General features: G+C 46.1%; 2 protein-coding genes across 2 annotated transcripts in view; one reads left to right on the top strand and one right to left on the bottom strand.

Moving 5' to 3' along the window:
* The window catches only part of TMEM134 (transmembrane protein 134), a 53,790-nt gene extending 47,454 nt beyond the window's left edge, over window positions 1-6,336 (top strand). The window contains exons 4-8 of the mRNA XM_063958530.1: window positions 1,562-1,651; window positions 4,272-4,348; window positions 4,447-4,491; window positions 4,592-4,645; window positions 4,920-6,336. Coding sequence (XP_063814600.1) covers window positions 1,562-1,651; window positions 4,272-4,348; window positions 4,447-4,491; window positions 4,592-4,645; window positions 4,920-5,002 — 349 coding nt within the window. The 3' untranslated portion in view covers window positions 5,003-6,336. The remainder of the gene's footprint in view (window positions 1-1,561; window positions 1,652-4,271; window positions 4,349-4,446; window positions 4,492-4,591; window positions 4,646-4,919) is intronic.
* The window catches only part of LOC135054990 (calcium-binding protein 2-like), a 145,066-nt gene continuing 135,752 nt past the window's right edge, over window positions 4,150-13,463 (bottom strand). The window contains exon 6 of the mRNA XM_063958527.1: window positions 4,150-5,428. Coding sequence (XP_063814597.1) covers window positions 5,400-5,428 — 29 coding nt within the window. The 3' untranslated portion in view covers window positions 4,150-5,399. The remainder of the gene's footprint in view (window positions 5,429-13,463) is intronic.

The raw sequence follows: 13,463 nt of genomic DNA, 5'->3' as shown, positions 1-13,463 counted from the left end.
TCCTACATTTCCTGCAAACAGGATTATCTATGGGCCTCAAATTAGGGTCCATTAAGGTTCAAATTTCGGCCCTGTCGATTTTCTTCCAGAAAGAATTGGCTTCAGTTCCTGAAGTCCAGACTTTTGTGAAAGGCCCTGGCTACAGCCAGGAGAGTGTCGGAATTGGCGGCTTTATCGTATAAAAGCCCATATCTGATTTTCCATACGGACAGGGCAGAATTGAGGACGCATCCTCATTTTCTGCCTAAGGTGGTATCAGCGTTTCACCTGAACCAGCCTATTGTGGTGCCTGCGGCTACTAGCGATTTGGAGGATTCCAAGTTGCTGGACGTTGTCAGAGCATTGAAAATATATATTTCAAGGACGGCTGGAGTCAGAAAATCTGACTCGCTGTTTATACTGTATGCACCCAACAAGCTGGGTGCTCCTGCTTCTAAGCAGACGATTGCTCGTTGGATTTGTAGCACAATTCAACTGGCACATTCTGTGGCAGGCCTGCCACAGCCTAAATCTGTCAATGCCCACTCCACAAGGAAGGTGGGCTCATCTTGGGCGGCTGCCCGAGGGGTCTCGGCATTACAACTCTGCCGAGCAGCTACGTGGTCAGGGGAGAACACGTTTGTAAAATTCTACAAATTTGATACCCTGGCTAAGGAGGACCTGGTGTTCTCTCATTCGGTGCTGCAGAGTCATCCGCACTCTCCCGCCCGTTTGGGAGCTTTGGTATAATCCCCATGGTCCTGACGGAGTCCCCAGCATCCACTAGGATGTCAGAGAAAATAAGAATTTACTCACCGGTAATTCTATTTCTCGTAGTCCGTAGTGGATGCTGGGCGCCCATCCCAAGTGCGGATTGTCTGCAATACTTGTACATAGTTATTGTTACAAAAAATCGGGTTGTTTATTGTTTTCAGAGGCTCCTACGTTATCATACTGTTAACTGGGTTCAGATCACAAGTTGTACGGTGTGATTGGTGTGGCTGGTATGAGTCTTACCCGGGATTCAAAATCCTTCCTTATTGTGTACGCTCGTCCGGGCACAGTATCCTAACTGAGGCTTGGAGGAGGGTCATAGGGGGAGGAGCCAGTACACACCACCTAGTGGTCAAACTTTTAAATGTTGTGCCCTGTCTCCTGCGGAGCCGCTATTCCCCATGGTCCTGACGGAGTCCCCAGCATCCACTACGGACTACGAGAAATAGAATTACCGGTGAGTAAATTCTTATTTTTACATAAGAAAGATGACATCTGTTTTGTTTTGTCTCATTTCTAGTGTTGAAAACTGAGGGCACTTGACTGTACCATACATGTGGAACTGCATGTTCTTTTTGAGATGTGTTTATGTCACACATTTTAGCATTGAGAACTTAATGCAATCCTCTTGTGGGATTTGTCAGGTTTTTGAGTTAGAGCTTTCTTTAGTTTTTTGGGGGAGTTTTTTCCCTTTTTTTTTTTTTTTTTTATGAAATAAAATCCTGAAGCTCTTCAGTTGTATAACGAATATCACTGTATCTTTTGACAAATACAGCTAACGTAATTTCCCTTTCTGTCTTGCTTACAGTGGTCTTCCAACCCTTTCTTCTCGTAGCTCGCAGTGCTCCTTCAGCACCATAAGTAACAGTACCCAGCTATCCAATCAGCAGTGCTTCAGGTAATCTCCTTCTTTGCCCATCTAAAATAAATCTGGGGACTACCAATATGTCTACTCTGGGTATCTATAATGTGCCCTAATATTAGTAAGGACGCTACCAGTAGTATACAGTGTGAAAAACCCGGCAAAATACATTCACTCAGGTCGCAGTATTTTTTGTTTAGGTAATTAAGATGAGCATATAGCATGATCTTTTACAAACAGAATAGTGTAATATTGCCCATATGAAGAGTCTTAAGGGTAATAATTGTGGGAAATTCAATTGTTTTTGGTGTCTAATAATCCTGTATAAACCGGGACTGTTCAGGCACCCAAACAATTGTCACAAATCAACTGTGTTTGAGTGCCCATGCACGTCGCACCAAAACAGACCGGGTTTAGTCAGTGAAAAACTACTAAACCCGTCTAAAGTCCTGCTATGGATGTCCAAACTCCCGATTTAGGGCCTAATTTAGCATGGATCACTATTAGAGAATTCGCAAATGGGTCGATTATTGAACAACTGCGCATGCGTAGTAAATACGAGCAGAAAATGCGTACAGATCGTAAACACAATGTAGCCGCTGTATGACAGGAAGCCGGCTTTTCTGGATGGAAACCTACCGTTTTCTAGGTGTGTCAGAAAAAACGCAGGTGTACCAAGGCGTTTTTGGGGAGGGTCTCTAACATCAGCACAGACCACTTCCAGCCCGTCTGTCGCAGATTAGTTGCAACCTCAGACCTACTCAAATTTGCTCAGACAGCAAAGACTCTTCGATGTTCTGGAATGTGCGTATGCATCTGCGAGTGAATATCAATCTGTGATGCATTTGCAAATTTGCATGGGGCGTTTTTCCTTTTTGTCAGGATGGCGTCTTTCTATTCACAGACAACTGCAATTTCTCCATGCTGAATTAGGACCCTTAGCACACATTTTTTTTTCTCTCACCTCAGGAAGCTGGCGAGAAAAAGTGTCTTCCGTGGCTAATGGATGCCCAAATGGCAGAACAGTTGAATTTCTGCCGATAGGCGCCATCTAGTGGCATCTGTGAAAATAACTATTGAATTTCCCCCCCAATGGCCACAGTAATATCAAACTGGTCAATCTGAATTGCATAAGGTTGGTGTCTATATTCTATTTAAAAATAAAATAAAACATAGCACTCCATTTAGATAAGGCAAACCAGTGGTCATTTCTTTTGAGAGCAGTAGAATAAATAAAATTAGGCACATGTTGGCAAACTAAATATATTAAAATAAATATTGAAAATATGATGAAAATAAAAAACAACTTATAAGCTACAAAATAATAAAGATAATTTTACTCAATACAGTAAGGCTGGATAGACACAAGAACGACATTTGCACAGTTTGTCTATTGCAGGCCAATTGGAAGGACCAATCCCATAGTTCAGTGTGTGTACCCTCAATTGCGCGCTCCCCCAGGTCGTTAACGATATCTTCTGGTTTACTGTGCTGCACAGACATTGGTTATGATGATGGTATGGTACATTGTGCCGTCATATCAGTGCATCATGCAGTGTGTACGCATGGTGTGATATATTTTGCCCGGCGAATTGGCTGGAAACACATCGTTCAGATGTGTATCCGGGTGCTACAGAATGAAAATACTAGCATAATGGACCTGTCATTTACTGTGTCATGGAGTCCTGCCCCATACACTTTCTCAGGCTGCACTTTCCCGTGGACCCTTTTCTGTCCCCCCCCCCTCCCACCTCCCCTGCAGTGGGAACGGAGTCGGATGGGCTCCCACTGCACATGTCTGACTTGGGACAGACCTTATATGTGTGGGGAGGGGATAATGGGGAAAAAAACTACATACGCACAGGTAAGATCACTGATATGTATTATATGATTAAGTAGGACATCTCTACAAGCCAAAAACAGAATAATTCCTAACCACTTGCTGGTAGGTATAGTAAGGGGGTGGAGGTGCTCCCCAGAGAGGCACTCCTTCTTTAGGACGTGTTTGCTCAGGTGCCCTCTGTTAGATGATGGATGCTGCGAAGACGGATACAGCGGCACTCAGAGGCTGGATTCAGATTCTAAAATGTATTTACATAAATAAGGTGTAAAGGCACCTCTTCACCTTGTTTATGTAAATACATTTTAGAATCTGAATCCAGCCTCTGAGTGCCGCTGTATCTGTCTTCGCTATATGTTTATATATATATATATATATATATATATATATATTATAAAATGTATTATTGCATGTGAAAATGTCCCCTAGACCACAAGCTCAAGGTGACTTTCATAATAGAACACGCAGATTGGGTGACATCTTCCTTACATCTGATATTACAATAAATGTGGTCACATTGTTTGTTTTGTTTTTTTTTATCTAATTAGCTCCACAGACATATATTGTTGTAAAGGGGCAGCGTCACAGTAATGTCCCTCTAAATACAAAATCAGTCTATTCTTGCTTATTGTTTCATTCCATCCATTGTGTTTAACTAGTGGAACAGTTTTGTAAAATAAAACAGTATACCTGGTGTGGTTGTGATTCTTTTAATGAACAACTGCATACATTACAAGCTACCTATTAATGTTTACCGCACCAATTTTTCATTGACCCCCACTTACAATGCCCTCCCTTGCCTCATTGTGTTCTCAGCTGGATTAGACATCCTCTTGTACAGAAAAATAAGAAAGTTGTTCTGTCGTCTTTTCTGCTGCTGCTTTTAGGCTTGGGTAAGTACTGCTCCCGCCATCCTGTATTCTCCAGACACTCTCCTTCAACTTCCCCTGCTTGGATAACTGACTCTAATTCTTTCTCTTGTGTTCAACAGTGTTCGTGTTTGTTGGTGTGGGGCTACAAGTCAGCCCATCACCAGGTGCGTATCAGCCTTCACTATAGTAGTACACACACACCATAAACTTAGTCACACCATGTCAGCATGACTGACCAGTGGTGATGTTCCCCTTTCTCCCCAGCTGTTTCCAGTGCCATCTTCTTTGTACCTGGACTTCTTTTGCTGATTCCAGGGGGTAAGGCATTGTCTTGTTTTTTGCACCTGTCTTACAAACAGCTTTGTATGGATAACCACACTCTCACCTCTGTACTAGGAATGGCCCCTCCTTTGGTGCTACACTGCTGGTAATAGTTACAGTAGAAGGGCATATCAAAGTACAGCATAGCCAGATAGGCTTTCTAATGATCGCTGTGACTGTGGGCAATAAAAACGATATTGCCACGGTTGTGAACACAGCACCAAAGACTTTGTGTTTCCGCTAATGTTTCTTCTCTTCCATCTATTTGCAGTGTATCATGTAATATTTATATATTGTGCTGTGAAAGGAAAACATGGTTTCCAGTTCTTCTACCTCCCATATTTTGACAAGTGACCCAACTACAGGAACTTCTGACTTTTTAACACACTGAATATTACAACACTATGGAAACCACTAAAGGCTCAGACTGAGATGGAAATGGACCACTATGGGGCAGTGCCTTGCTCTGTGAATGTTGCCTCTCTCAGGATCTTACCCTACAGTGACTTTTTTCACCTATGTAGCCAATATTTCTGTGACCAATGTTTTTAAGACAGTCACAGGATTTTGCCTTTTTAATTTAATTACCTATTTTATATTGTAACTGTTTAATACATTGATAACTAAACGGAAACATTTTACAACAAAAAAAAATTGTATGCACTTTAATTGTTGTACACAAACCAAAATCAGTCACTGTGGAAGAGGAATGTGACCAGTTTACAGGAGTTTCCCATCGCAACAGCAAACGTTATCTAGATGACAGCATCATGACAAACTCTGAAAAACACAGGATAGAGCATCAGCGGAGAGATACTTTTAGAAACCTTTAAAAGCAAGGTCAAAACAATTTCTCAACAGTATTGAAAAAATTAAACCAGTGCATTGTTTAGTTTGTTTACCACAGTTCACCTAGAATATTGGCAATGGCATTATAAATATGGTTTTGGTGAATAATTACTTTTGCTTTCCAAATTTGGTAATCACAGGATATTCAGTACCGCGGCATCTGCTTATAGAGCGGACAAGGTGAAAGCAAAACTAATGAGGACATCCTGTGCGGATATGGGTCATTGGGTCGACACACATTGGGTCGACCACTAAAGGTCGACAGGTCAAAAGGTCGACATGGGGGGTTTTTGCCTATTTTTGGTGTCGTTCTCTTCGTAGCGTGACGGGGAACCCCAATTAGTGCACCGCTTTTGCTCGCCATACTTTGGGCAAGGTGCCTCGCTGCTCTCGGCACAGATTACCATTCCCATAAGTAGTCCACGTCGATCGTAAAGTATGATAAAGGTCAAAAATTGGGAGAGAAAAAACGTGAAAAACTCATGTCGACCTAACGAACCTGTCGACCTAGTGCATGTCGACCTTCAGTGGTCGACCCAATGCATGACGACCTAACGACTGCAACCCTCCGTTCACATTTCTTCACACAACTGTAATTCTGGATTTCAGTAACAATACCGGTTTCTAGGCACGTTGCTTTCAATAGGTATGACTTATTTTAGTGCACTTAAAAAGTGACGTGTCATTACATCTTGAATTGCCTGTCTGTCTTTCTTACCTAATATCATTAACACTGTTAAGCACCACCCCTGTACAGGCCACGTGTCACATATATACAGACAACCAAATTACCCTGCTGAATAAAGAAGAGTCTCTTGCCGGCGTGCCAAGTCTTTAAACGTCTTTGAATAGTTTTTTCTCATAAAGTAAAGCAGATGTGTGTTATATTTTTAACACTGTACACAATTATTTTCTTGTATATTTCTCTTATGTCCTAGAGGATACTGGTATCCGTTTAGTGCCATGGGGTATAGACGGTTCCACTAGGAGCCATGGGCACTTTAAGAGTTTAATAGTGTGGGCTGGCTCCTCCCTCTATGGCCCTCCTACCAGACTCAGTTTAGAAAATGTGCCCGGAGGAGCCGGTCACGCTGAAGGAAGCTCCTGAAGAGTTTTCTGCATTTATTTTATGTTTGTTATTTTCCGGCAGGGCTGAAAGCCTGCCTGCTTCGTGGGACTTAGGGGGGTGGGGAAGGTGGAACGGCCCAACCTCTTGAAGGGTTAATGGTCCCGTTTCCCGCAGACAGGACACTGAGCTCCTGAGGGACCTATTCGCAAGCCCATCACGGCGAGCGTACAGTCCCGCAGCACGCCGCCACCATTAACAGAGCAAGAAGAGTGGTGAGTACTGAGCCGACGTCCATTATGGCAGCATAAGGGTATGGCGATGCACGGCTTCTAAAACGGGGTGAAATGCGTCTCTGGACACAGTACATATCTGCGTCTCCGTACTCTGTATACCGTACCCATACTGGCACAACAGCCTTAAAACGGTTTTCTCCATTTTAAGCACCAGATTCCTCAGCCAGTATAAAAAAAGTGGGAAGACCGCGCCATTGAAGGAGCGGAGCTTCACTATTAGAGGATCCAGCAGCTCACCAGCGCCATTTTCCCTCTGCAGACGCTGACTGACAGGGACGCACAGCTCCTCCAGTGTGACTCCAGATTTCCTCAGCGGTAACACGGGGTCATAGCATGGGGGGAGCGATTACTAGTGTACCAAGTCCTCTATCAGGGTACTTTAGTCTGCGACCCAGCTAAGCTTGGCATTAGCGATAAGGGCGCGGTGGGGGCTGGCTCCAAACATCTGTGTCTCCCTGAAGGGCTCTTTGTGGGTTAATTGTGCTTAACCTATCCTGTGTGTGTGTGTGTGTGTGTGTGCGCGCGCTGTCACATTACATTATGTCAGGCGAAGAGTGTGTTTCTTGTACAGCGGAGTGTTCCTCTCCACCAGGGTGCTCACTACTGGGTACTCTGGGTTCACAGACTAGCGGGGCTGAACCGGAATGGGTTAATTCTCTTAAGGGAATGATCTCGACTCTTTCTACTAAATTGTCCCGCAATGAGAAAGAGACGCAAGACTTAAAACTGTGGATGATTTTATGAACAGAGACTCAGTCCCCAAGACAGCGTCTCAATACCCTCCCATTTGTCCGCAAAAGCAATCTCTGGCCCATATCCTGCAGTCTGATGCTGACAGGTCAGACCTGGAGGAGGGGGGAGATGGACGCAGAGGGGGGGATGCAGCTCTGTCACAGGGAATAGAGGCTCTTAAGAGAGGCTATCAGATGTTCTGCATATTCCTGATAAGGTGTCAGAGGAGTGTAAGGAATCTTATTTCTCTAACGTCCTAGTGGATGCTGGGGACTCCGAAAGGACCTTGGGGAATAGCGGCTCCGCAGGAGACTGGTCACAAAGTAAAAGCTTTAGGACTAGCTGGTGTGCACTGGCTCCTCCCCCTATGACCCTCCTCCAAGCCTCAGTTAGATTTTGTGCCCGAACGAGAAGGGTGCAATCTAGGTGGCTCTCCTGAGCTGCTTAGAGTAAAAGTTTAAATAGGTTTTTTATTTTCAGTGAGACCTGCTGGCAACAGGCTCACTGCATCGAGGGACTTAGGGGAGAGAAACGAACTCACCTGCGTGCAGAGTGGATTGGGTTTCTTAGGCTACTGGACATTAGCTCCAGAGGGACGATCACAGGCCCAGCCATGGATGGGTCCCGGAGCCGTGCCGCCGGCCCCCTTACAGATGCTGAAGCAAGAAGAGGTCCATAAATCGGCGGCAGAAGACTTTCCTGTCTTCATAAGGTAGCGCACAGCACTGCAGCTGTGCGCCATTGCTCTCAGCACACTTCACACTCCGGTCACTGAGGGTGCAGGACGCTGGGGGGGGGGCGTCCTGGGAAGCAATGAATTTACCTTAGTTGGCGAAAAATACATCACATATAGCTCCTGGGCTATATGGAGGTATTTAACCCCTGCCAGTTTTCCAGTAAAAAGCGGGAGAAGAGCCCGCCGTGAAGGGGGCGGGGCCTATCTCCTCAGCACACGGCGCCATTTTTCCCACACAGCTCCGCTGGTAGGAAGGCTCCCAGAATCTCCCCTGCATCCTGCAACTACAGAAACAGGGTAAAAAAGAGAGGGGGGCACTTATTTGGCAAAATAACAGATATAAGCAGCTATAAGGGATAGACACTTATTGTAAGGTTGTCCCTATACATATATAGCGCTCTGGTGTGTGCTGGCAAACTCTCCCTCTGTCTCCCCAAAGGGCTAAGTGGGTCCTGTCCTCTATCAGAGCATTCCCTGTGTGTGTGCTGGGTGTCGGTACGTGTGTGTCGACATGTATGAGGAGGAAAATGATGTGGAGGCGGAGCAAAGTGTCTGTAACAGTGATATCACCCCCTAGGGGGTCGACACCTGAGTGGATGTACTGTTGAAAATTACGTGACAGTGTCAGCTCTATATAAAAAAAACAGTGGTTGACATGAGACAGCCGGCTACTCAGCTTGTGCCTGTCCAGACGTCTCATAGGCCGTCAGGCAGATGGCAGATACAGACGCAGACACGGATACTGACTCCTGTGTCGACGGTGAAGAGACAACCGTGATTTCCAGTAGGGCCACACGTTACATGATTGAGACAATGGAAAATGTTTTATACATTTCTGATAATACGAGTACCACCAAAAAAGGGGTATTATGTTCGGTGAGGGAAAAACTACCTGTAGTTTTCCTGAATCTGAGAAATAAAATGTGTGATGATGCGTGGGTTTCCCCCCGATAAAAATTAATAATTTCTTAAAAAGTATTGGCTGCATACCCTTTCCCGCCAGAGGTTAGGATGCATTGGGAAACACCCCCTAGGGGGGATAAGGCGCTCACACGCTTGTAAGAACAAGGGATCTACCCTCTCATGAGATGGCCGCCCTTAAGGATCCTGCTGATAGAAAGCAGGAGGGTATCCAAAAAAAGGTATTTACACACATACTGGTGTTATACTGCGACCAGCTATCGCCTCAGCCTGGAGGTGCAGTGCTTGGTTGGCATGGTCGGATTCCCTGACTGGAAATATTGATATCCTAGATAAGGATAGTATATTATTGCCTATAGAGCATTTAAAAGATGCATTTCTATATATGCATGATGCACAGCGGAATAATTGCCGACTGGCATCAAGTATAAGTGCGTTGTCCAATTCTACCAGTAAAATGGTCAGGTGATGCGGATTCCAAACGTCATTTGGAAGTATTGCCTTTGAAAGGGGACATTTTGGGTCGGTCTTTCAGACCTGGTGGCCACGGCAACAGCTGGGAAATCCACGTTTGTACCCCAGGTCGCCTCTCAAAATAAGACGCCATATTATCAGGCGCAGTCCTTTGTTGGCAAGCGGACAAAAGGTTCCTCTTTTCTGCTCGTGACAGAGGGAGAGGAAAAAGGCTGCAGAGATCAGCCAGTTCCCAGGAACAGAAACCCTTTCCAGCCTCTGCCAAGCCCTCAGTATGACGCTAGGGCTTTACAAGCTCAGGCACGGTGGGGGCCCGTTCTCAATGAATTTCAGTGCGCAGTGGGCTCACTCGCAAGTAGACCCCTGGATCCTTCAGGTAATATCTCAGGGGTACATATTGGAATTCGAGACGTCTCCCCCTCGCCGTTTCCAAAAGTCGACTTTACCGATGTCTCCCTCGGACAGGGAGGCAGTTTTGGAAGCCATTCACAAGCTGTATTCCCAGCAGGTGATAATCAAGGTACCCCTCCTGCAACAGGGAACGGGGTATTATTCCACACTATTGTGGTACCGAAGCCAGACGGCTCGGTGAGACCGATTCTAAAATCTAAAATCTTTGAACACTTACATACAAAGGTTCAAATTCAAGATTGAGTCACTCAGAGCAGTGATTGCGAACCTGGAAGAAGGGGACTACATGATGTCTCGGGACATCAAGGATGCTTACCTTCATGTCAAAATTTACCCTTCTCACCAAGGGTACCTCAGGTTTATGGTACAGAACTGTCACTATCAGTTCAGACACTGCCGTAGGGATGGTCCACGGCACCCCGGGTCTTTACCAAGGTAATGGCCGAAATGATGATGTTCCTTCGAAGGAAGGGAATTTTAGTTATCCCTTACTTGGACGATTCCCTGATAAGGGTAAGATCCAGGGAACAGTTGGAGGTCGGTGTAGCACTATCTCAGATAGTGTTGCGGCAGCACGATTGGATTCTCAATATTCCAAAATCGCAGCTGGTTCCGTCGACGTGTCTTCTGTTCCTAGGGATGATCCTGGACACAGTCCAGAAAAAGGTGTTTCTCCCGGAGGAGAAAGCCAGGGAGTTATCCGAGCTAGTCAGGAACCTCCTCAAACCGAGCCAAGTCTCAGTGCATCAATGCACAAGGGTTCTGGGTAAAATGGGGGCTTCCTACGAAGCAATCCCATTTGGCAGATTCCACGCAAGAACTTTCCAGTGGGACCTGCTGGACAAATGGTCCGGGTCGCATCTTCAGATGCATCAGCGGATAACCCTGTCACCAAGGACAAGGGTGTCCCTCCTGTGGTGGTTGCAGAGTGCTCATCTTCTAGAGGGCCGCAGATTCGGCATTCAGGACTGGGTCCTGGTAACCACGGATGCCAGCCTGCGAGGCTGGGGAGCAGTCACACAGGGAAGGAATATCCAGGACTTATGGTCAAGCCTGGAGACATCACTTCACATAAATATCCTGAAGCTAAGGGACATTTACAATGCTCTAAGCTTAGCAAGACCTTTGCTTCAAGGACAGCCGGTGTTGATCCAGTCGGACAACATCACGGCAGTCACCCACGTAAACAGACAGGGTGGCACAAGAAGCAGAAGGGCAATGACAGAAGCTGCAAGGATTCTTCGCTGGGCGGAAAATCATGGGATAGCACTGTCAGCAGTATTCATTCCGGGAGTGGACAACTGGGAAGCAGACTTCCTCAGCACGACCTCCACCCGGGGAGAGTGGGGACTTCACCCAGAAGTCTTCCACAGGATTATAAAAAAAACTCGACAGGTATTGCGCCAGGTCCAGGGACCCTCAGGCAATAGCTGTAGACGCTCTGGTAACACCGTGGGTGTACCAGTCAGGGTATGTGTTTCCTCCTCTGCCTCTCATACCCAAGGTACTGAGATTGATAAGATGGTGAGGAGTAAGCACTATATTCGTGGCTCCGGATTGGCCAAGAAGGACTTGGTAACCGGAACTTCAAGAGATGCTCACGGAGGATCCGTGGCCTCTACCTCTAAGAAGGGACCTGCTCCAGCAAGGACCCTGTCTGTTCCAAGACTTACCGCGGCTGCGTTTGACGGCATGGCGGTTGAACGCCGGATCCTGAAGGAAAAAGGACATTCCGGATGAAGTCATCCCTATCCTGATCAAAGCCAGGAAGGATGTAACCGCAAAAACATTATCACCGCAATTGGCGAAAATATGTTGCGTGGTGCGAGGCCAGTAAGGCCCGACGGTGGAAATTCGACTGGGTCGATTCCTACATTTCCTGCAAACAGGAGTGTCTATGGGCCTGAAATTGGGGTCCATTAAGGTTCAAATTTCGGCCCTGTCAATTTTCTTCCAAAAAGAACTAGCTTCAGTCCCTGAAGTTCAGACGTTTGTAAAAGGGGTACTGCATATACAGCCTCCTTTTGTGCCTCCAGTGGCACTTGAGATCTCAATGTAGTTTTTTTTTTGGGGATTCCAAAAGTCACATTGGTTTGAACCACTTAAATCTGTGGAGTTAAAATATCTCACATGGAAAGTGGTCATGCTGTTGGCCCTGGCCTGGGCCAGGCGCGTGTCAGAATTGGCGGCTTTATCCTGTAAAAGCCCTTATCTGATTTTCCATTCGGACAGGGCGGAATTGAGGACTCGTCCTCAATTTCTCCCTAAGGTGTTTTCAGCATTTCACTTAAACCAACCTATTGTGGTGCCTGCGGCTACTAGGGACTTGGAGGATTCCAAGTTGCTGGACGTAGTCAGGGCCCTGAAAATATATGTTTCCAGGACGGCTGGAGTCAGAAAATCTGACTCGCTGTTTATCCTGTATGCACCCAACAAGCTGGGTGCTCCTGCTTCTAAGCAGACGATTGCTCGTTGGATTTGCAGTACAATTCAGCTTGCACATTCTGTGGCAGGCCTGCCACAGCCAAAATCTGTAAAAGCCCATTCCACACGGAAAGTGGGCTCATCTTGGGCGGCTGCCCGAGGGGTCTCGGCTTTACAACTTTGCCGAGCAGCTACTTGGTCAGGGGCAAACACGTTTGCTAAATTCTACAAATTTGATACCCTGGCTGAGGAGGACCTGGAGTTCTCTCATTCGGTGCTGCAGAGTCATCCGCACTCTCCCGCCCGTTTGGGAGCTTTGGTATAATCCCCATGGTCCTTTCGGAGTCCCCAGCATCCACTAGGACGTTAGAGAAAATAAGAATTTACTTACCGATAATTCTATTTCTCATAGTCCGTAGTGGATGCTGGGCGCCCATCCCAAGTGCGGATTGTCTGCATTACTTGTACATAGTTATTGTTACAAAAATCGGGTTATTGTTGTTGTGAGCCATCTTTTCAGAGGCTCCTTCTGTTATCATGCTGTTAACTGGGTTCAGATCACAAGTTGTACGGTGTGATTGGTGTGGCTGGTAATGAGTCTTACCCGGGATTCAAAATCCTTCCTTATTGTGTACGCTCGTCCGGGCACAGTATCCTAACTGAGGCTTGGAGGAGGGTCATAGGGGGAGGAGCCAGTGCACACCAGCTAGTCCTAAAGCTTTTACTTTGTGCCCAGTCTCCTGCGGAGCCGCTATTCCCCATGGTCCTTTCGGAGTCCCCAGCATCCACTACGGACTATGAGAAATAGAATTATCGGTAAGTAAATTCTTATTTTTAATGTAAAAAAGAAGTCCTCAGTCACTTTTCCTGCATCAAAGGAATTGAATACCCTGTTTGAAGAATCAT

Source organism: Pseudophryne corroboree, chromosome 3 (genome assembly GCF_028390025.1).
Source record: "Pseudophryne corroboree isolate aPseCor3 chromosome 3, aPseCor3.hap2, whole genome shotgun sequence".
Taxonomy (NCBI): domain Eukaryota; kingdom Metazoa; phylum Chordata; class Amphibia; order Anura; family Myobatrachidae; genus Pseudophryne; species Pseudophryne corroboree.
Note: the sequence above shows the minus strand (reverse complement) of the source record. Positions and strands in the feature narration are given on the sequence as shown.